This window comes from Saimiri boliviensis, chromosome 1 (genome assembly GCF_048565385.1).
Source record: "Saimiri boliviensis isolate mSaiBol1 chromosome 1, mSaiBol1.pri, whole genome shotgun sequence".
In the NCBI taxonomy this organism is placed as follows: domain Eukaryota; kingdom Metazoa; phylum Chordata; class Mammalia; order Primates; family Cebidae; genus Saimiri; species Saimiri boliviensis.
Window position 1 is genome coordinate 114,410,857 of NC_133449.1, and position 20,597 is coordinate 114,431,453.

At 49.4% G+C, this 20,597-nt stretch overlaps 1 protein-coding gene across 1 annotated transcript in view; it reads left to right on the top strand.

Annotated features, from left to right (window-relative positions):
- The window catches only part of CNGB1 (cyclic nucleotide gated channel subunit beta 1), a 101,113-nt gene that overhangs the window by 39,092 nt on the left and 41,424 nt on the right, over positions 1-20,597 (top strand). The window contains exons 16-20 of the mRNA XM_074402281.1: positions 5,329-5,416; positions 6,063-6,245; positions 6,339-6,408; positions 13,086-13,248; positions 20,013-20,120. Coding sequence (XP_074258382.1) covers positions 5,329-5,416; positions 6,063-6,245; positions 6,339-6,408; positions 13,086-13,248; positions 20,013-20,120 — 612 coding nt within the window. The remainder of the gene's footprint in view (positions 1-5,328; positions 5,417-6,062; positions 6,246-6,338; positions 6,409-13,085; positions 13,249-20,012; positions 20,121-20,597) is intronic.

A 20,597-nucleotide genomic window follows, 5' to 3' on the forward strand; every position in this document is an offset into this window, starting at 1 on the left:
CCCTAGGCTTTTTTAAAAAGTTAATTATTTTTTTCTTTTCTTGTTTTTTTTTTTTTTTTTTTTTTCTTCATAAAGACAGAGTCTCGCTCTGTCACCCAGGCTGGGGTACAGTGGCATGATCTTGGCTCACTGCAATCTCTGCCTTCTGGGTTCAAGTGCTTCTCCTGCCTCAGCCTCCCAAGTAGCTGGGATTACAGGCATGAGCCACTACGCCTGGCTAATTTTTGTATTTTTAGTAGAGACAGGGTTTTGCCATGTTGGCCAGGCTGGTCTTGAACTCCTGACCTCAGGTGATTCGCCCGCCTGGGCCTCCCAAAGTGCTAGGATTATAGGTGTGAGCCACTGTGCCTGGCCTAATTATTTTTTCAATTGACAAAAATCGTATATATTTTTGTGTATATTTATTGTTATTTTGAAATACATATATACTGTGGAATGGCTAAATCGAGCTAACTAACCTATGTATTTCCTCATATGTTCATCACTTTTTATGGTGAGAACAGTTCAGATCGACTCCTAGCGATTTTGACAAATACATTGCTGTTAACTAGAGTCACATGCTGTATAGTAGAGCTCTCAAATTGAAGCTTCCTATCTAACTGAACCTTTGTACCCTTTAGCCAACATTTCCACAATGCCACCCCTTCCCACCTGGTAACTACCATTCTATTCTCTCCCTCTGCAAGTTCAACTTTTTATACTCCACATATAAGTGAGATCATATGGTATGTGTCTTTCTTTGTTTAGCTTATTTCACTTAACATCATGTCCTCGAGGTTCACAAATGACAAAATTTCCTTCATCTTAAAGGCTGAATTCTATTGTGTATATCTAGAACGTTTCCTTGATCCACTCGTCTGTTGATAGATATATAGGTTATTTATATATATTGGTTATTATAAATAATGCTGGCCAGGTGTGATGGCTCATGCCTGTAATCCCAGCACTTTGGGAGGCTGAGGCAGGTGGATCACCTGAGGTCAGGAGTTTGAGACCAGCGTGGCCAACGTGGTGAAACCCTGTCTCTACTATAAATACAAAAATTAGCTGGGTGTGGTATCGTGGGCCTGTAATCCCAGCCACTCCAGAGGCTGAGGCAGGAGAATCACTTGAACCTGGGAGGTGGAGGTTGCAGTGAGTGGAGATCGCACCATTGCACTCTAGCCTGGGTGACAGAACGAGACTCTTGTCTCGAAAAAAAAAAAAAAAGTTATGCTGCAATGATGGGAGTGTAGACATCTCTTCATCATAGTGTTTTCATTTCACTTGGATCTGTACCCAACAGAGGGATTGCTGAATCACATGGTAGTTCCATTTTTAACTTTTTGAGGAATTTCTGTACTCTTTTCCATAATGGTTGCACTAATTTACATTCCCACCAACAGTGTATAAGTGTTCCCTTTCCATTGCATCCTCAGCAACACTTGCTATCTTGTCTTTTTTTTAGTGGGGGAAGGTGGACAGGGGACAGAATCTTACTATGTCATCCCAGCTGGAGTGCAGTGGCACAATCTCAGCTCACTGCAACCTCCACTTCCTGAGTTCAAGTGATTCTCCTGCCTCAGCCTCCCAAGTATCTGGGATTACAGGCACGTGCCACCCTGCCTGGCTAGTTTTTGTATTTTTAGTACAGACTGGATTTCACCATGTTGGCCAGGCTGATCTTGAACTCCTGACCTCATGATCCACGCGCCTCTGCCTTCAAAGTGCTTAGATTACAGGTGTGAGCCACCATGCCCGGCCTATCTTGTCTTTTTGATAATAGCCATTCTAACAGGTGAGAAGTTGATATTCACTGTGGTTTTGATTTGTATTTCTCTGATGATTGGTGATGTTAGGCATCTTTTCATATACCCGTTGGCCATTTGTATGTCATCTTTTGAGACAGCAGGAAGTGTCTATTCAGATTCTTGCCCATTTTTTTAATTAGGTTTTTTTTCTTACAATTGGGTTGTTTGAGTTCCTTATATATTTTGGATATGAACCCCTTATTCAACTTACGGTTTGCAAGTATTTTCTCCCATTTTGTAGGTTGTCTCTTCATGCTGTTGATTGTTTCCGTGGCTGTGCAGTAGCTTTTTAGTTTGATGTAATCCCATTTTGTCTGTTTTTGCTTTTGTTGCCTGTGCTTTTGAATTCACATTTTAAAAAATCGTTGCTTAGATCAACGTCATAGAGCTTTTCCCCTGTATTTTCTTCTAGTGGTTTTATAGTTTCAGATTTTACATTTAAGTAGTCTTCAATCAATTGGAGTGTTTTTTGTTTTTTGTTTTTTTTAATTTGAGATAGGGTCCTGCTGTGTTGCTCAGGCTGGAGTGCAGTGGTGCAATCACAGCTCACTGGAGCTTCAACCTTCCAGGCTCAAGCAATCCCCCCACCTCAGCCTCCAAGTAGCTGGGATTACAGGCACATGCCACCACATCCAACTAGTTTTAGGGCCTTATAGAGATGAGGTTTCACCACGTTATTTATTCAATCTGGTCTCGGACTCCTGAGCTCAAGCGATCCTCCCAAAACGCTGAGATTATAGGCATAAGCCATACCCAGCCAACTTCTTCAGTTTCTTTCATCAATATTTTATAGTTTTCAGCATACGGATCTTTCACCTTCTTGATTAAATTTATTCCTAAGCATTTTATTTTATAGCTATTATAAATGGGGTTGCTTTATTTCTTTTTCAGATAGTTCATTGTTAGCATATTGAAATGCTGCTGGATTTTCTATGTTGATTTATATCCTGCAACTTTACTGAATTGGTTTATCAGTTCTAACAGATTTTTGGTGGAATCTTTAGGGTTTTTTATATGTAAGATCAAGTTATCTGCAAAGAGAAACAATTTAATTTCTTCCTTTCCAATTTGGATGCCTTTATTTCTTCCTCTTGCCTAATTGCTCTAGCCAGGATCTCTTATACTACATTGACTAGAAGTGGTGAGAGTGGGCCAGGCGTGGTGGCTCACACCTATAGTCCTAGCACTTTGGGAGACTGAGGTGGGAGGATCACTTGAGCCCGGGAGTTTGAGACCAGTCTGGGCAATATAGCAAGATCCTCTCTCTACTAAAAATACAAAAAAAAAAAAAAAAAAAAATCCAGAGTGGAAGCACATGCCTATAGTCCCAGCTACTCGGGAGACTGAGGCAGGAGGATGGCTTGAGCCTGGAAGGTTGAGGCTATAGTGATCAGAGTACAGCCTTGGTGACAGAGTAAGACCCTGTCTCAAAAAAAAAAAAAAAAAAAAAAAGAAGAAGTGATGAGAGTGGCCTTCCTTGTCTTGTTCTTGATCTTAAAGGAAAAGCTTTCAGCTTTTCACCATCGGGTATGATGTCAGCTGTGGGCTTGTATACATGGCCTTTATTGTATTGAGGTCCATTCCTTCCGTACATAATTTGTTGGGAGATTTGATCATGGAAGGATGTTGAATTTTGTCAGTTGCTTTTTCTGCATCTATTGAGATGATCATATGATTTTGTTGCTGTGGCGTACCGAGTTTATAGATTTCTCAGGGTAATTTGGAGGAGGATCTGGGGAGACTTTGCATGCAGAGTGTCTGGCATGCAGCCCAGGAGCTGCTGTGGCAATGTGATTACTGACTGATTCCTGCTGCCAGGCAGCTGGCTCCAGACCCACTAGGCAACAATCCCATCCCCACCTTCTTGTCCCACAGTCTTTGATCAGGAGGGCTGAGACTTGGGCCTCTGGGCAGAGAATGATGCATTCAGGTTTCCTGGGTGGCAGACACCCCAGAGCATCCCCTGTGAACCCCTGGATGACAGGAGTCTGAGGGGTGAAGAGGGCCTGTTAGGAAGCAGGAACTAATCCTAACCACAAAAATCACATTAGTCCCTGGTCCTGTCATCATTTTATTTATTTATTTTTGAGATAGAGTCTCGCTCTGTTGCCCAGGCTGGAGTGCAGTGGTGCGATCTCGGCTCACTGCAACCTCCACTTCCCGGGTTCAAGTGATTCTCTTGCCTCAGCCTCCCGAGTAGCTGGAATTACAGGCACGTGCCACCACGGCCCGACTAATTTTTGTATTTTTAGTAGAGATGGGGTTTCATCATGTTGGCCAAGCTGGTCCCAAACTCCTGACCTTGTGATCCACCCACCTCGGCCTCCCAAAGTGCTGGGAGTGCAGGTGTGAGTCACTGTGCCCGGCCTTCAGTCACCATTTTAACCCAGAGGTTGCACGCGGACATCTAATTTAGCCTGGAGACAGGTTCTTTTGGCTACTACATATTAATAAAGATATATTAATTTGAGTATCAGCATCTAAATATCAGACAATTTCAACTTAGAAACATGTATTTCAGGCTTTGTTTGAAAATGGAATGGTCTGGCCACCTGGGCCCCCTTTCCCAGTGGAGTGTGGTCGCTGCCCTCAGATGGACATGGGTTCTCCAATTTGCCATGGCCCTCCCTGCCCACTGCAGCCTCACCCCTGGCCCTATCACTTATGTATGCCTGCTGCCTGGGCCTGGCACCCATGATAGCTTCAGCAGTTGCAGTGGCTCTGATCTCATGGCATGGAAAGAACCAGGGCCTGGGTTTGAGGTTTGCATGGTTTGGGACAATTTGCTGCATGATTTCGTCAGGTCACTTCACCTCTCTGGGCCTCACTTTTCTCATACTGTACCCATCACCAAGATTGCCCGGAGTCTGGGAGACCCCAGATGACAGCTCCTCCAACCACCCTCCATGCATTTCTTTTTTTTTTTTTTTTTTTTGAGACGGAGTTTCGCTCTTGTCACCCAGGCTGGAGTGCAATGGCGTGATCTCGGCTCACCGCAACCTCCGCCTCCTGGGTTCAAGCAATTCTCCTGCCTCAGCCTCCTGAGTAGCTGGGATTACAGGCACACGCCACCATGCCCAGCTAATTTTTTTTGTATTTTTAGTAGAGACGGGGTTTCACCAGGTTGACCAGGATGGTCTCGATCTCTCGACCTCGTGATCCACCCGCCTCGGCCTCCCAAAGTGCTGGGATTACAGGCTTCATGCATTTCTTGTACATGCTCTTCCCGCTTCCTGGACAACCTCTTCCTCCCCGCCATTCCTTGTGGTAATAGAGGCTCGGCTTACAGGTCACCTCCTCCAGGAAGCCCTCCTTCCTAGCGGAGTTGTGGCATGTCCTTCACAGTGCCACATCTCAGATGGGGTGATTGTTAGCAGGACACTGCCCTGGAGGTTCCTGCAGGCGAGACCTGCACTTAGGCATCTCTGTGCCCTCTGCTTCTGGCACAGAACATGGCCCTCAGCAGGGCTAGGGAAACCTTTAACACCCCTAACCCACTTCTTTTCTCCTGCATGCCCCCCTCTGCCCCGGGTCACAGGGTGCTGCTGGATAGCTGTGTGGTGTCGCAGGTGGGCGTGGGCCAGAGTGAAGAAGACAGGACCCAGCCCCAGAGCGTCTCAGACCAGGTACGGCAAGCGCCGGGCACCAGCACCTCCGAGGCCTGGCCTGGCATCGGTAGAAGGATGGGGACCTTGTCTACTTTGCTTACAGGGGGATTTTTGGCTGGTGAGATGCCCGCAGGACAGAGGGGGCAGGGTGATGGGTCCTGCGAGGCCCCACTCCTGGCAGGGGTCAGATAGTGGCCTAGGCCATTGGTGAGGAGTCGGTGGACCTGGCTCAAGTCCTCCTGTGGGTGCCTGGCTTGGGGCAAGTTGCCTCCCCTTTCTGGGTCCCAGTGTCCACCTGTGTCCGAGGGGGCTACCGACGCCTCCCTGGGTCCTGTAGGAGGACCGGAAAGGGCTGACACGCTGTGAAGTGCAGTGCTGTGGATGCTTTGTCCCCGCCATGTGCCAGGCTGCAAGGAGAGTGTCCCACCTCACAGGCGACACGTCCAGCTGTTAGGCCCTGCAGCTCCCGAGTGCTCGGCCCTCTCCAGGGTATAGGCCACTCCCAGGGTGCCCAGAAGCTGAGCTGGCAGGACCTGACTGGCTGGGCAGGGCGAGAAGCAGAACTGGGCCCATGTAGACTCCCGAGGCAGATCTAACAGGAGCTGCTGAGACTAGGGCCGGGGGCTGATGGTCACAGTTTCTGTTTCCACTTTATTCTTTGCAGGATCTGCGAGAGAAGGCCGAGGAGGAGGCTGAGGAGAAGGCCGAGGAGGAGGCTGAGGAGAAGGCCAAGGAGGAGGCTGAGGAGGAGGCCGAGGAGAAGGCCAAGGAGGAGGCCGAGGAGGAGGCTGAGGAGGAGGCCGAGGAGGAGGCCAAGGAGGAGGCCGAGGAGGAGGCTGAGGAGGAGGCCGAGGAGGAGGCTGAGAAGGCCGAGGAGGAGGCCGAGGAGGAGGCCAAGGAGGAGGCTGAAGAGACGGTCAAGGAGGAGGCCAAGGAGAAGGCTAAGGAGGAACCCCAGAACTGGGCCGACACCCAGGAGGAGCCTGAGGCCACGGCTGCCAGTTCAGGAGGTAGGTGTGGTGGCCGTGGTGGTGGTGATGGGTTACACAAGAATGTCCAAGATTCTTCAGGCTGAAGGCAGCATCTGTGCTGGGGCAACCCCAATTCCTCTTTCTCCTTCTCCTTACCCCATTGCCCTCAGCCACCCTGTCTTTAGGAAAATCCATCCTTGGCATCTTGGGGCCACATTTTCAGAGCCTGCTGATGTATCTCAAAGGCTCTAAGGAATTGCACTGAGGCCAAGGACTCCTGGTGGGGTGGGGGAAATCCCAATTCCAGCCATCTCCTTCCTGCCAGCCTCTCCCCGCAAGCCTCTCCCAGTCAGTCCCTCCTGCCCACCCCTCCCAGGCAGTCCCTGCTGCCAGCTCCTCCTAGGCAGTCCCTCCTGCCAGCTCCTCCCAGGAGTCCCTCCTGCCAGCCCCTCCCAGGCAGTCCCTCCTGCCAGCTCCTCCCAGGCAGTCCCTCCTGCCAGCCCCTGCTGCCACTTCCGCTCAATGAGGATGCAGCTCTTGGGCTACTGCCCAGTGAGGCTTTGGCTCAGACACCGCATAGCTGAGTGAAAACTGGAACCAGAACTTGCCAACAGTGTGTTTTGCACTCCGTGTCTCTTTATGAGCTTTTCCTGATCTCCAGGCTGTACCCAGCACATACATTTTGCTGTGATTTACCACTCTGCCCTCAATCCTGAGTACTCAGGCAGTGGAGGGGAAAGAGTCCCCAGGAGCTGAGCAACAGCTGGGCCATGGAGCCGGGCCAGGCAGACCCCAACTCCCGGCTGGTGGTTGTCGCGTGCCTTACACTCTATGTTCCCCATGCTGTGGGTCTTCAGCCACTCTGTGAGGCAGACAGGCCATTTTCCAGATGAGAAAACTGAGGCTCTGTGTGCATGGATTTGGCCAAGAGGTCAAGGTACAGATTTGCATTTCACTCCTGGTTCCTCTCTCTCTTCCTTACTGTGTGACCCAGAGCCAGTTCTGTGACCTCTCTGAACCATGACTTCCAAATCAAGAAAAACAAGGCAATAATAGTACCTGGCTCACAGGCTGCTGGGAAGAGTAGGGAGACAATGTGTTGAAGGCACCCAGAATTGTGGCTGGCACTGAGGGAGGAGTCAATATTGGGGATGAGATGTGTCCCGGCCAGCAAGTGGCAGAAATGGGACTGGACCCAGGTGTCCTAACCCTGGGTGTCCTAAGCTTGCTCCTACCTGGTCTTTGAAAGGGTTCTCTGTTAACTTCCACACGTATCTATAGGAATCCTACGAAGTCCAGGCCTGGGGCTGTGTCCCCACATGGATGAAAAAGACCAGGAGCAAGCAGGGCAGGCTTGGTTCAGTGGGGCTGGTTCGGCCCCTTCCCCAGGTGATTTGGAAGCAGGTGGTCTGGGCCCCACACTCTGAGAAATGCTGAGGCATAGCCATTTGCACTCAAAAGCAGCTTTGGCCTAACCTGGGAGCTGGTTAGAAATGACAAACTTGGGCCCTAGTCCAGACCTGCTGAATCAGACTCTGCATGGTAACAAGACCTCCTGGTGATAGGTCTGCACGTTTGTGTTTGAGGGGCAGTAGCCCTGAGCCCTGGTTTTCAAACCTGACAGCCCATTGGAATCACCTGGGGAGATTTACAAATTCCTGCTGCCAGGCCCCATCCCAGCTCATTAAATCAGAATCTCTGGGAATGGGCCTGTGTAACAGAAATTGTGAAACCTTCCTAGGTGAGTCCAATATGCAGCCCAGTTTGAAAACCAGGTCCCTCCGAAGAGTTACTGCTAGTTGGAAGTGAAATTAGTTGACTTCCAGGGCTGCTTGGGACTGGAAAATTCTACTGTACTAAGAATGAGTCCTGGGTTCTTTGGGTCTAAGAATCTGAGAGTCTATGAGTTCTGGGTTCTTTGATTCTAATTTTTTTGGGAAATGCTACTGGTGGTTGGTAAGTGGAGGGAGCATGAGAAGTTGGGGGCCTCCTGGGCTGTCCCTTGGTGTTCTTGGGTGGCTCAACCATGTGACCTGATGACACATGAGGCACTGAACTCCGGGACAAGAGCGATGCCTCTGTTTGGGTAGCACTGCTGAAAATGCAGGTAGGCACCAGGCTGGTCATGTTGGGCTGGCGGGAGGACCCCCACCTATATTGTCTACCCCAACTCTGTGCTCCTAATTGCAGTCCCCAGTCGCACCTCTGCCTGAGACCCTCTGGCCCCAGCACCATGGCTACACCAGGCGAGAACATGGAGTTGAATCGCCTGGTCCAGGACCAGCCACCTGGCCAGGTGGCGCCTGGCCCTGCCCTCCAAAACCTGGTGGAACATCTCCCTAATGTGCCCAGCTACCGCGCCCCAGTCACCCGTATCCCTGTCCTCACCTCCCGGAGAACCACCTTGTCCAACTCCAGCTTCGCGAAGGAGACCAGGAGCTCCATCCGCCGCCTAGGTAGCGCCATCTCACCCAACCAGCATGCTTATATCTGTGGTGTGTGCTTCTGCATGGCTGGGGCCGTCTTCCTGCCTGGGTGCTGTGGTCATGGTGTGGACCACTAGCTGTGCTTATGGAAAACCACTTCCTCTTCCTCTTCCTCTGCCGATCAATACCTTCGTCCTGCTTTGTGGTAGTGACTTGAGGGGTTTTAGCTCCCTTCTCTTCATGCCTAAAAGTCCACCACAATTAGCAATTCATTTCTTTTTTCTTTTTTTGAGACAGAGTCTCTCTCTGTTGCCCAGGCTAGAGCGCAGTGACGCGATCTCAGCTCACTTCAACCTCTGCTTCCCAGGTTCAAGGAATTCTTGTGCCTCAGCCTCCCAAGCAGCTGGGATTACAGGCACATACCATTCACACCTGGCCACTTTTTGTATTTTCAGTAGCGACAGAGTTTTGTGATGTTGGTCAGGCTGGTCTCAAACTCCTGATATAAGTGATCCACCCACTTCGGCCTTCCAAAGTGCTGGGATTACAAGCATGAGCTGCCACGCCTGGCCAGCAATTCATTTCTTTGGGTTAAACATACAATCTTCTCTTTAGGCACATCATTTTTATATAGGTAATCATTCACACCTTAGTTTAAACAAGTCACTTTCTCAGATCTCCAGGCCAAAAGGCTTGGACAGGGAGTCTGGGATTGAGGTGGAGGGCAGTGAGAGGAGGGAAATGGAATAAAAGAGTAATGTGGGCGCCAATTGCAGATAGAACCCACTGACCTTGAGAGTTTGCTGCTCAGCAAATTCCATTTCAGGAAAGAAGCTCTAGGTGCAGGCAGGCATCCTCAGAGGCGAGGGTGGAGGGAGGGCTGTCGGGATCCACGATTGTGGCAAAGTCCCCGTAGTGGCCTTTGGGCTGCCACCGCTCACTGCCTGATGACAAAGAGAACGGGGACATACTGGCACCCTGTACTAACCCCTGTCACTAACCCGAGCCAGATATGCCCGCTTTTCCTTTTGATTGGCTTGTTTATTTGTGGCTGACATGGTGAAGGGCTGCCTCTGAGATCAGTCCAGGCCGGCAGGACAGAGCATTTCACGAGAAGACATCCACTGTTATCCTTCTCTCCTGGTGGGCACAGGGAGGAGGTGAGGTGGCACGCAGGTCATCCAACAGTAAGCCCTGCCACCCCGTCCTCTACCTTCTGGTAGGCAAGCCTTGAATCTACTACTCCAAAGCAGCCCACCCCTGTCATTGAGGATGCTGAATTGCTAAAAAAAAAAAAAAAAAGAAAGAAAAAGAAAGAAAAAGGAAACAAAATGACCCCAAAGCGTCCCCCAGCTCCCACCCCCACAGGCCACTTCCTGATTACTGCTAAATCTGTTTTTTTTGTTTGTTTGTTTGTTTGTTTGTTTTTGAGACAGAGTCTTGCTCTGTTGCTTAGGCTGGAGTGCAGTGGTACCATCTGGGCTCACTGTAACCTCCACCTCCCAAGTAGTTGGGAGCACAGGTGTGCGCCTCCTTGCTGGCTAATTTTTGTATTTTTAGTTGAAACGGGGTTTCATCATGTTGGCCAGGCTGGTCTTGAACTCCTCACCTTGGCTGATTCACCCACCTCGGCCTCTCAAAGTGCTGGGATTACAGGCATGAGCCACCGCGCCTGGCCCTAACTCTATTTTTATTTGCTTACTATTTTTCTTTCAGTGGATTCTCTTTTTTTTATTTAATTAAGTATATTTAAGTAGGAAAACTTTTTATTACTATTCAAATAGAAAACCAGCATTGCTTGCCGTAAACAGAGGCATAAATAAAAATAACCTCAAATAACACTGAAAACAAAATGGTGTTGCTGTTTTCTAATGAGATGGATGGGCCTGCTGAAGGCTCAAAGCTGGGGCCTGCTCTCTTAGCTGCAAATGGTTTTAGGCTGTGTCAGAGGCACTAAGACCACAGTGGCACCAACCTGAGACTTCCTCTCTGGGTATTCACTAAAAAGGGGGTAAATGGTCTTTTTGCGTGTGTGTGAGATGAAGTTTCGAGCTCTGTTGCCCAAGCTGGAGTGCAGTGGTGTGATCTTGGCTCACTGCAACCTCCGCTTCCCAGGTTCAAGTGATTCTCCTGCCTCAGCCTCCCAAGTAGCTGGGATTATAGGCATATGCCACCACGCCTGGGGAATGTTTGTATTTTTAGTAGAGATGGGGTTTTGCCATGTTGGCCAGGTTGGCCTCAAACTCCTGACCTCAGATGATCCTCCTGCCTCAGCTTCCCAAAGTGCTGGAATTACAGGCGTGAGCCACCGCGCCCAGTGGGAGTAACATTCTTATTCTAGTTTATCTTTTGCCTTGTCTGTGCCGTCTGAGATCATCTTGTGTCCTCCCCGGTCTCTGGGAGCCCCACACTTGGGGAAATGTTCCCAGGGACACATTGAGACAATGGGCTGACCCAGCTATGCTGGAGCACATGATTCTAGATGCTACAGATGAGGCAATGAGAAGCTGTAATAAGAACATTACTTCCATTTTATTTTATTTTTTATTTTTTGAGACAGGATCTCGCTCTGTCGCTAAGGCTGGAGTGTGTGGGTGTGATCTTGACTCACTGCAGCCTCGACCTCCCAGGTTCGAGCTGTCCTCCAACCTCAGCCTCCCAAGTAGCTGGAACACCACGACCAGCTAATTTTTATATTTTTTGTAGAGGTGGGGTTTTGCTGGGTTGCTGAGGCTGCTCTCGAACTTAAGGGATCCTTCCACCTCAGCCTTCCAGAGTGTTAGGATTACAGGCTTGAGCAACTGTGCCTGGCCCCGCTTACATTTTTACCGACTTCTCCATTCCTGTTCATCCTCTTCTCCAGACGATTTAGGGTTCGCTCCATCAAACTATAGAGTAAGTGTAAGCAATTTAACGAAGTGCTGGATTTTCTCATAAAGGCCATTTGACAAAAAGCACATATTGGCCAGGTGCAGTGGCTCATGCCTATAATCCCAGCACTTTGGGATAATTATTTCAAAATCCCTCCCCTTCTCCCTTTTGGAGGGCATATCCCTGCCTGCCTTGCTGGTGCCCAGACCTGTGCCTGGTTGCTGATGGAAGGGGAAGGAGGAACACTATTCCAGTTCCTCAGTACCCTCTGAGCTTGGACTTGGGGCAAAACTGTCCCTGCAGTCCCTGAGGTGGGTGATGGAACCCAAGTTATGGCTGCGCCCAGGCTCCCTGGAGAGGACCCAATTCTCAGGAATGTGGGACATAGTGCTAGGCCTCTCGGGTCCAGAGTCAGGCTAGCAGATGACTTTGGGGGCTCCTGGCACGTACAAGAACAAGGACATGCCCAAGTGGGTACCCAAATAGGGAGTAGCACATGCTACACAGTGCGTTACCTTTGATTGGCGGGACCCTCCAAATGTCTCCATTTGATGCTCTTCAAGGATGTGAGGCTGGCCAGGCTCAGGGGCTCACGGCTATAATCCCAGCACTTTGGGAGGCCAAGGTAGGAAGATGACCTGAGCTCAGGAGTTCGTCCCCAGCCTGGGCAACATGGTGAGACCCTGTTGCTACAAGAGTACAAAAATTAGCCAAGCATGGTGGTGTGTGTCTGTAGTACCAGCTACTCAGGAGGCTGCTGGGAGGATCAGCTGAGCCTGGGAAGCAGAGATTGCAGTGAGCTGTGATTGTCCCACTGCCCTCTAACCTGGGTGACAGAGTGAGACCCCCCCTAGAAAATAAATAAATAAATAAATAAATAAATAAATAAATAAATATTTTTAATGTGAGGACTTGTGCCTTCTGACTCCTCCCTACAGGCCTGGGAAGGCATGGTCAGCCTACCTTAGGGTAGGGAAACTGAGGCTCAGACAGGGGAAGCAGCTGATTCAGACTGTGCTAGGCCAGGTGCCAGGACTCTGGCTCCCTAGGCTTTCTGTGCCCTCTCTGGGTGCTGTCACTGCCTCAGGTCCTTAGAGCTTGCTCAAGTGCAGGGAAAAACAAGCTAAGCTTGGAGAGCTAGGGGAGCTGGGCTCCAGACTGTGTCTGGGAGTTCCCATGGCTTTGTGGCTTCTTTTGTGGCTCCTGGGCTGGTGGCTGGGGTGGTGGTGAACCTCAGAGAACCCCAGGCACTGCATTTTTGCACCCCTTGCGTAGGGCTTTTCTGTGTGCCCCACTGGGAAGTGAAGCTTCCAGAGCCCCCTCCAAACATGCTTTCTGTGGTTTTCTTCAAGAACACAGCCAGGCTCCTGGGACCTGGCTTTTGTCTCTTTCTGACTCTCTCCTCTCCTTCTCCCCCAGTGCCTGCCACGAAAGAGCATCCAGAAGTGCAGGTGGAAGATATTGATGCTGATGGGCACCCCCTCATGGTGGAAGAGTATCCACCCTCACCTGTGTTGCCACTACCATCTCCTGCCAAATCTGACACCCTCAGGGTCCCAAACTCAGCCTCGGGAACACACAGGTTAGCTTTTATGCTTTTATGCTTCTCTTAGGCTTTTCTCAGCACTGTGTCACCTGTTCATTTGGCAGATGAAGAGAATGAGGCCAGAGGGAGAAGCAGCTGGCCTAAAATCACACAGTGAGTTGGTGTCAGAAGTGGGACTCTGACACCACTTCCTGGTTCTCCTAACTCCTGGCTTAGGGCTCTTGTAAAAGCTCTCGTGGGAGGCCCTGTTTCAAATGTCCTCAGCTATAAATTAGAAGAAGTAATATAATAAACAATATAGTAATAGCTGGGCACAGTGGCTCATGCCTGTAATCCTAGCACTTTGGGAGGCTGAGGCAGGTGGATCATTTGAAAGAAGCCACAAAGCCACAGAAGCCACAGCCTGTTGGCCAGGAGTTCAAGACCAGCCTGGCCAACATAGTGAAACCCTGTGTCTCCTAAAAATACAAAAAAAATTAGCTAGACATAGTGGCCCACACCTGTAATCCCAGCTACTTGGGAGGCCTAGGCATGAGAATTGCTTGAGCCTGGAACACAGAAGTAGCAGTGAGCTGAGACTGTGCCATTGCACTCCACCCTGGGCAACAGAGCAAGACTCGCATCTCAAAAAATAAAAAAAAAAAAAATTAAAACTTTTTAAAGTAAATAATTTATATAGTAATATATAATAAATGTTACAGAATTAATTTCTACTTCATTTTATTTCATTTTTGACAGGATGCTATTTATTAAAACTTGCATATGATTGTAACTCACCAAGTACTTTTTTAAAAAATCCTCTTACATTTTAAGTGTACAGTATGATATTTTTACCTATATGTACATTATTTTACAGCAGACCTCTAGAACTTTTCGTCTTGTATCATTGAAACTCTGCACCCACTGAACAGCAACTCCCCATTCTTCCCTTCACCCCACCCAGCCCCTGGAAGCCACCATTCTACTTTTTCCTTCTGCTTTCTGTTTCTGTGAGTTTTGACTACTTTACTTGTCTCATATATGTGGAATCATGCAGTATTTATGTTTTTGGGACTGTCTTATTTCTCTTGGCACAATGTCCTTAAGATTTGTCCACATTGTAGCATATGACAGGGTTTTCTTCTTTTTTAAAGCTGAGTAATATCCCATTGTATGGATATACCACATTTGATATACACTTGATATACTTCAAGTGGAGCCTGGGGACCAACCTCTCCTCCACTCCCTCTTCCCCTCCCACCCCCTGCTTTTTATCTTTCCCTCCTCCCTGCCTCCTCCCTCTCTTGTCCCCCCTTCCTCTCTTTTTTCTTTCTTTTCTTTTCTCTCTCCTTCCTTCCTTCCTTTCTCTCCCTCTGTCTCTCCTTCCTTCCTTCCCTCCCTCTCTCTCTCTCTCCTTTCTTTCTTTTCTCTTTTCTCTCTTTCTCTCTTTCTTTCCTTCTTTCCCACTACATCCTCGACCTCCTGGCCTCAAGCAATTCTCCCTTCTCAGCCTCTTAAATAGCTTCAACTACAGGCACATGCCACCACACCCAGCTAATTTTTTATTTTTTGTAGAGATGGGGTCTCAGTATGTTCGGTCTTCTCCTCTCTGCCCTTGTGCGCCTTTCTCAGAAGTGACACTCCTGGTCAAGGTGGTGCACATTTCTACACCTCTTCAGATAAATTTGTTGCTGAGTGGTTAGAGCTGCTTTTGGACAACTGGAGCCAGGTCCCTGGGAGAAGGTTCTGCGTACAGCTGCAGGCAGGCTGCCAAGGGCCGGACAGTGCTTTTTAAGCTAAGGGAGGCTGTTAGTGCTGCTTCTGCACTGGCTGGATGGAGAGATGGTTCTTTCTTCTTAATTAATTTTTGCTCCATCCATGAGCTAATGAGTAATTGCTCAGCTGAGGTCAGAAGCCTGTCAGAATGGAGATGGCTGGGTATAGCAAACTGAGGGCGGTGAGGTCTTAACATAGAGAAAAGAGATAGAGTTTCACTGAGCCAGGGAGTACAGCTCACAACTTCATCAGTTTAATTCACCGAATTATGTACAAAGCCCATTAGGTGATCCAGAAATGGCTCCAGTCATAGACATCTGGTCTATTTAGCCCCGTTCCCTTTATATGGGCGGGGAAATGGTGCAGGCTGGGCTGGGTAGGGTGTGGCATATTTAGGAGAGGGAGGGGACCAAGATCATGTGGGGCTGGAATCCAAGCCTCTGGCCTTCTGCTTGTGAGCTGGGCCTATGAGGCTCCTCTTGTCCCTGTCCTTCATGCATTCACAAGCGTGAACTGAACATCTGTATGTGCCGGGTTCATCCCTGGGGATGCATGAGGGAGAAGTCTGGCAGGGGCCTGCCCTCCTGGGGCTGACATTCTAGAGGGGCTGAGATAGACGGTGAACAAGTAACCAGATAAACAAACAGGTGTCAGGTTGAATGTGACTATGAGAAATGGGCGGGAAACTTCTGCCTGAGCCCAGCTCTGAGAGGGGAGAGTTCTGAGGCCTGCCTCTCTGCAGAGGCCGAGGCCGGTGGGGCTGACTGTGAGCTGGGACAGAGTGAACATTGGGAGCAACTGACAAGAACCCCAAAGCCCTCCTTGCAGCTTCAGGCCGTGGCTTGGAGTGAATCTCAGAGCACCGCTTGTAAGACGTGGTTCTTAACGTGGGCCATTTAACCTCCCTAGGCCTCCATTTTCCCTGTGTAAGATGAGGACAGAAACGCCTCTTGGTTACTAGAATTGTGGGAATTTGACGAGCGACTGCACCCTGCGGTATTCAGCACAGGGCAGGCACAGGCACTGCTCGGGGACCGGGAGCTGCCAGCGGAGGTCCTCACTCTGGCTTCTCTGGGGCAGCTTGCACTTTTGTGTTTTTGTTGTTGTTGTCGTTTGTTTTTTTGAGACAGAGTTTTGCTCTTGTTGCCCAGGCTGGAGTGCAATGGTGTGGTCTTGGCTCACCCCAACCTCTGCCTCACTGATTGAAGCGATTCTCCTGCCTCAGCCTCCCAAGTAGCTGGGATTACAGGTACCTGCCACCATGCCTGACTAATTTTTGTATTTTTAGTAGAGATGGGGTTTTACCATGTTGGCCAGGCTGGCCTCGAACTCTTGACCTCAAATGATCAGCCTTCCAAAGTGCTAGGATTATAGGCATGAGCCACAGTGCCCTATGGCAGTGTGCACTTTCTAGTCTCAGAAGAGTGCCCTGCGCTGGGTCCCAGCAATGGGATTTTTGGCCCTAGTCTTCTTGTGTGTGGCTGTTCTTGTTACTTACAGTGCAAAAAAGTGAATCCATGAGTTCTGCCATCCTAGGCGAGTTGGCAGAAGGCAACAGAATCATTTCAGAACCTTCTAGAATCAACATGGATGCCATATGTCCCTCCTTCTGTATCCCCCTAGAAACCCTAGTGATGGAATCCGGAGTCATGGTGGTGAGGCTGGGGAAGAACGTTGGCTGGAACACTGGCAGACTCGGGTTTGGGTCCCAGCAGAGTGTTGTGGCTGCACAGTGATGGCCTCAGTGACCCCCGCTCCCAGCATCCTCTTGCCAGCTCTGTGATGGGCCCTCAGGGGCTGGAATAGGAACCTCTGCTGATGTGAGCATCTTGGGAAGATGTGCTGACATCAGCAGGTTTGGGCAGCTCTGGGCTTGGCCCTGGGATGTGCTCTTAGAGAAGAAACCCAAGGGAGGCTCTTCCTCTGACTCTCCAGCTAGGGAAAGTGGGGAATGTGGGGACTGGCTGGAGCTTTCAGCTCCTGCTGGGAATTGCAGAGTAATTACTGAAGATCCTTGTCAGGCTTGGTCCCAAGGTAAAGCTCCCTGCCTGTGGATTCCATTTCTGATTAAACCTCACAGAAGTGAGTAATCATGGCCTGGCGTGGTGGCTCATGCCTGTAATGCCAGCACTTTGAGAGGCTGAGGCAAGTGGATCACCTGAGGTCAGAAGTTCAACACCAGCCTGGCCAACATGGTGAAACCCTGTCTCTACTAAAAATACAAACATTAGCCGGGCATGGTGGCACATGCCTGTAATCCCAACTACTGAGGAGGCTGAGGCAGCAGAATTGTTTGAACCTGGGGAGTGGATGTTGCGGTGAGCTGAACTTGCGCCACTGCACTCCAGACTGGGTGACAGACCAGAATCTATCTCAAAAAAAAAAAAAAAAAAAAAAAAAAAAAAGTTATCATGAACTTCCCTTGGGAAACCAAAGTCCCAAGACCTATTTTCTGGAAGTCAGCTGTACCATTTTGCTTTCACAGTGTCAGCTAAAGACCACAGCAAGGCTGCCCTGTGTTCACCAAGGCTGAGGATAGCCTGATTGGGTTTAGGGATTACAGCCTGACCTTCACAGCAGGGGCCCAGCTTCTAAGCACTTTCTAGTCCTACCACTCCCAACTTGCATTTTATTTTCACTTTCCCACAGCCAGCCTTCTCCTGCTGATTCAGCTGTGTGTATTACCATGTTATGATAAACTCAGGTTCAATTACCCATTTTTGATAAACTCAGGTTCAATTCCTCTATTAGTCTGTTCTTTCATTGCTGTAAAGAACACCTGAGACTGGGTTTTTTCTAAAGAAAAGAGAGAAGCTGTGCACGGTGGCTCATGCTTGTTATCCTAGCACTTGGGAAGGCCAAGGCAGGTGGATCATCTGAGGTCGGGAGTTCAAGACTAGTGTAGTTAACATGGTGAAACCCCATCTCTACTAAAATACACATAAAAAATTAGCTGGGCATGGTGGCGCGAGCCTGTAATCCCAGATACTCAGGAGGCTGAGGCATGAAAATCACTTGACCCTGGGAGGCGGAGGTTGCAATGAGCCGAGATCACGCCACTGCACACTCCAGCCTGGGCAACAGAGTGAAACTGTCTCGAAAAAAAAAAAAAAAAAGGTTTAATTGACTTGTTGTTCCACAGACTGTATAGGCAGCATGGCAGTATCTACTTCTGGGGAGGCCTCAGGGAGCTTATACTCATGGTGGAGGCAAAAGGAACAGGTTCTCAGATGGCAGGAGCAGGACTGTGGGGGGAGGTGCCACACACTTTTAAACAATCAGAATTCACTCACTATACAGTATGAAGTGGGGATGGTGCTCAACCATTCACGAGAACTCCGCCCCCATGATCCAGTCACCTCCCGCCACATCCCACCTCCAACATGGGGGATTGCAATTCCACGTGAGATTTGGTGGGGTCGCAGAGCCAAAGCAGATCAGGTCCTAAACTCTCATCTCCATATTCTTGACTGATCAGATGCTCATCCTGTGAGTTAACACATAAGCTTTCATGTGCTGACATGCATACCTGTGTCCGCAGACTCTAGGTTTCATGTGCTAACACTCAGCCTTCCATGTTTTAAATGCTAATGGAAGTCATTAAGAATGACCATTCTGGTTGGGCGCGGGGGGCTCACGCCTGTAATCCCAGCACTTTAGGAGGCCAAGGCGGATGGATCACGAGGTCAGGAGGTCAAGACCATCCTGGTTAACACGGTGAAACCCTATCTCTACTAAAAATACAAAAAATTAGGTGGACATGGTGCCACATGCCTATAGTCCCAGCTTCTCCGGAGGCTGAGGCAGGAGAATTGCTTGAACCCTGGGAGGCGGAGGTTGCAGTGAGCCGAGATCGCGCCACTGCACTCCAGCCTGGGGGACAGAGAGAGACTCTGTCTCAAAATAAATAAATAAAAAATAAAAAAAAATAAAAAAAAATAAAAAGAATGACCGTTCTTCTCCACCAGGACTTAATTTGTGGACATATAAAATGTTCTTCCTATTGGTAGATATTGGCTGGTGGGGTCCTCCAGACACAGCCTTTGCGTTTCTACATCAGCTAGTTTGACTCTATCTTAAACAGGATTCTTTCTCTAAAACTAGAGCTTGCTTTCTTGGTGGTATTAGGGAATTTCTGTCTCTTGGTCTTTTTTCTTCTTTCCCAGGCTTTTGTATTCCCCCAGTAAAGCAATTCATTCTCACTTTTGGGACAGAGGGTGGGAGAATGCAGAGTTAACCCTAAGATGCCAAGGTAAAATAGCGTCAAAGGCACCTCTTCTACCAAGTCAGATGCCCAGGCTCCAACCTGCCGACATCAGGCCAGGGGTGGGTTGGGCGAGAACCTTCTTGTCTCTGAAATTCAGATGGATTTCAGACCTAGACATTATCAGCCAAGACACTAACGGCTCCAAACCGCGGCATTCCGTGGCAGACTTGGACTTCCTGACTGATGGAGGACCCCAGGACAATTTAGTCCTTGTTCTTCAGATAGGGAGCCCGGAGCTCAGGAGGGGATGGGACTTGCCCAAGGTCCCACAGTGAGCTGGAGACTGGACCCATGGCTTCTCTGATAGCTGAAAAGGTGGTCTGATAGAGTGGAGGGGAATCGTGGGTGACTTTAGACCTGGAGCCGGAGAGGGGAAGGACGTTTCAGCTGAGAACTAAGTGATAAGTCTCTCATTTACTTGGGTAGATTTAGCCACATTTTACAGAGGGGGAAGCTAAGGTAACTCAGAGTGTTTTAGCAATTTGCTGAGGTTACACACTGGTAAGAGCCAGGACTGGGATGCAAGACCAAGTCAGTGCTGTTACCTTTCTGCCAAGCCATTTAACAGATGGGAAGACTGAGGTCTGGAGAATGACTATGACCCTCTCCTCTGCCTTTTCCCTCCCTCCAGGCAAACAAGGACCCAGAGGTTCATGCTCCGCTCCCATTGTCTATCTAGGAGTTGGTCCTATGTGATCTTTAGGGGTCAAAGTCATGTCACTTCTCCCTGGTCCCTCTGTCCTTGCTGAAGGCCCCCTCCACATCTGTGTCTTTACAGGAAGAAGCTGCCCTCTGAAGATGATGAGGCTGAAGAGCTCAAGGCATTGTCTCCAGCTGAGTCCCCAGTGGTTGCCTGGTCGGACCCCACCACCCCGAAGGACACTGAGTGAGACCCCTCTGGGGTCTCAGAAAGTTGAAAGACTGGGCGGGGGTGGGGGATATGGGGGGGCGGTGCTAGTGTTGATGCTTTTAGAACCTTCCACCACAAGGCAGACCTTGCCAGTGACTTCTGAGCAGTAAGTCAGGACCAGTCTCCTTCCCAGCCTGCTTCTGGCTGACCCAGGAGTCCTGTAACATCCAGTGGACTCAATATCTGGCCCTAGCTGTGTCCACAGCCAGCAGCACTCAGAGAGGGCGGGATCTCTAGGCAGAGGTCCCCTTGTGAAGGAGAGGCTGAGGGGAGCCACCAGCAGGGCTCCTGCCACTGAACCCTTGAAAAGGTCAGTGGGGACAGGGAGGACCACCAGGATCTCCAGTGAGTTCTGCCCTGGGGAGTTTGTGGGGAAAAAAAAAAAAATTTCCTGGCCCTACCTGGCTCCATTGGATCAGAACTACAGACAGCGGCCTGGGGAGTCGACATTTC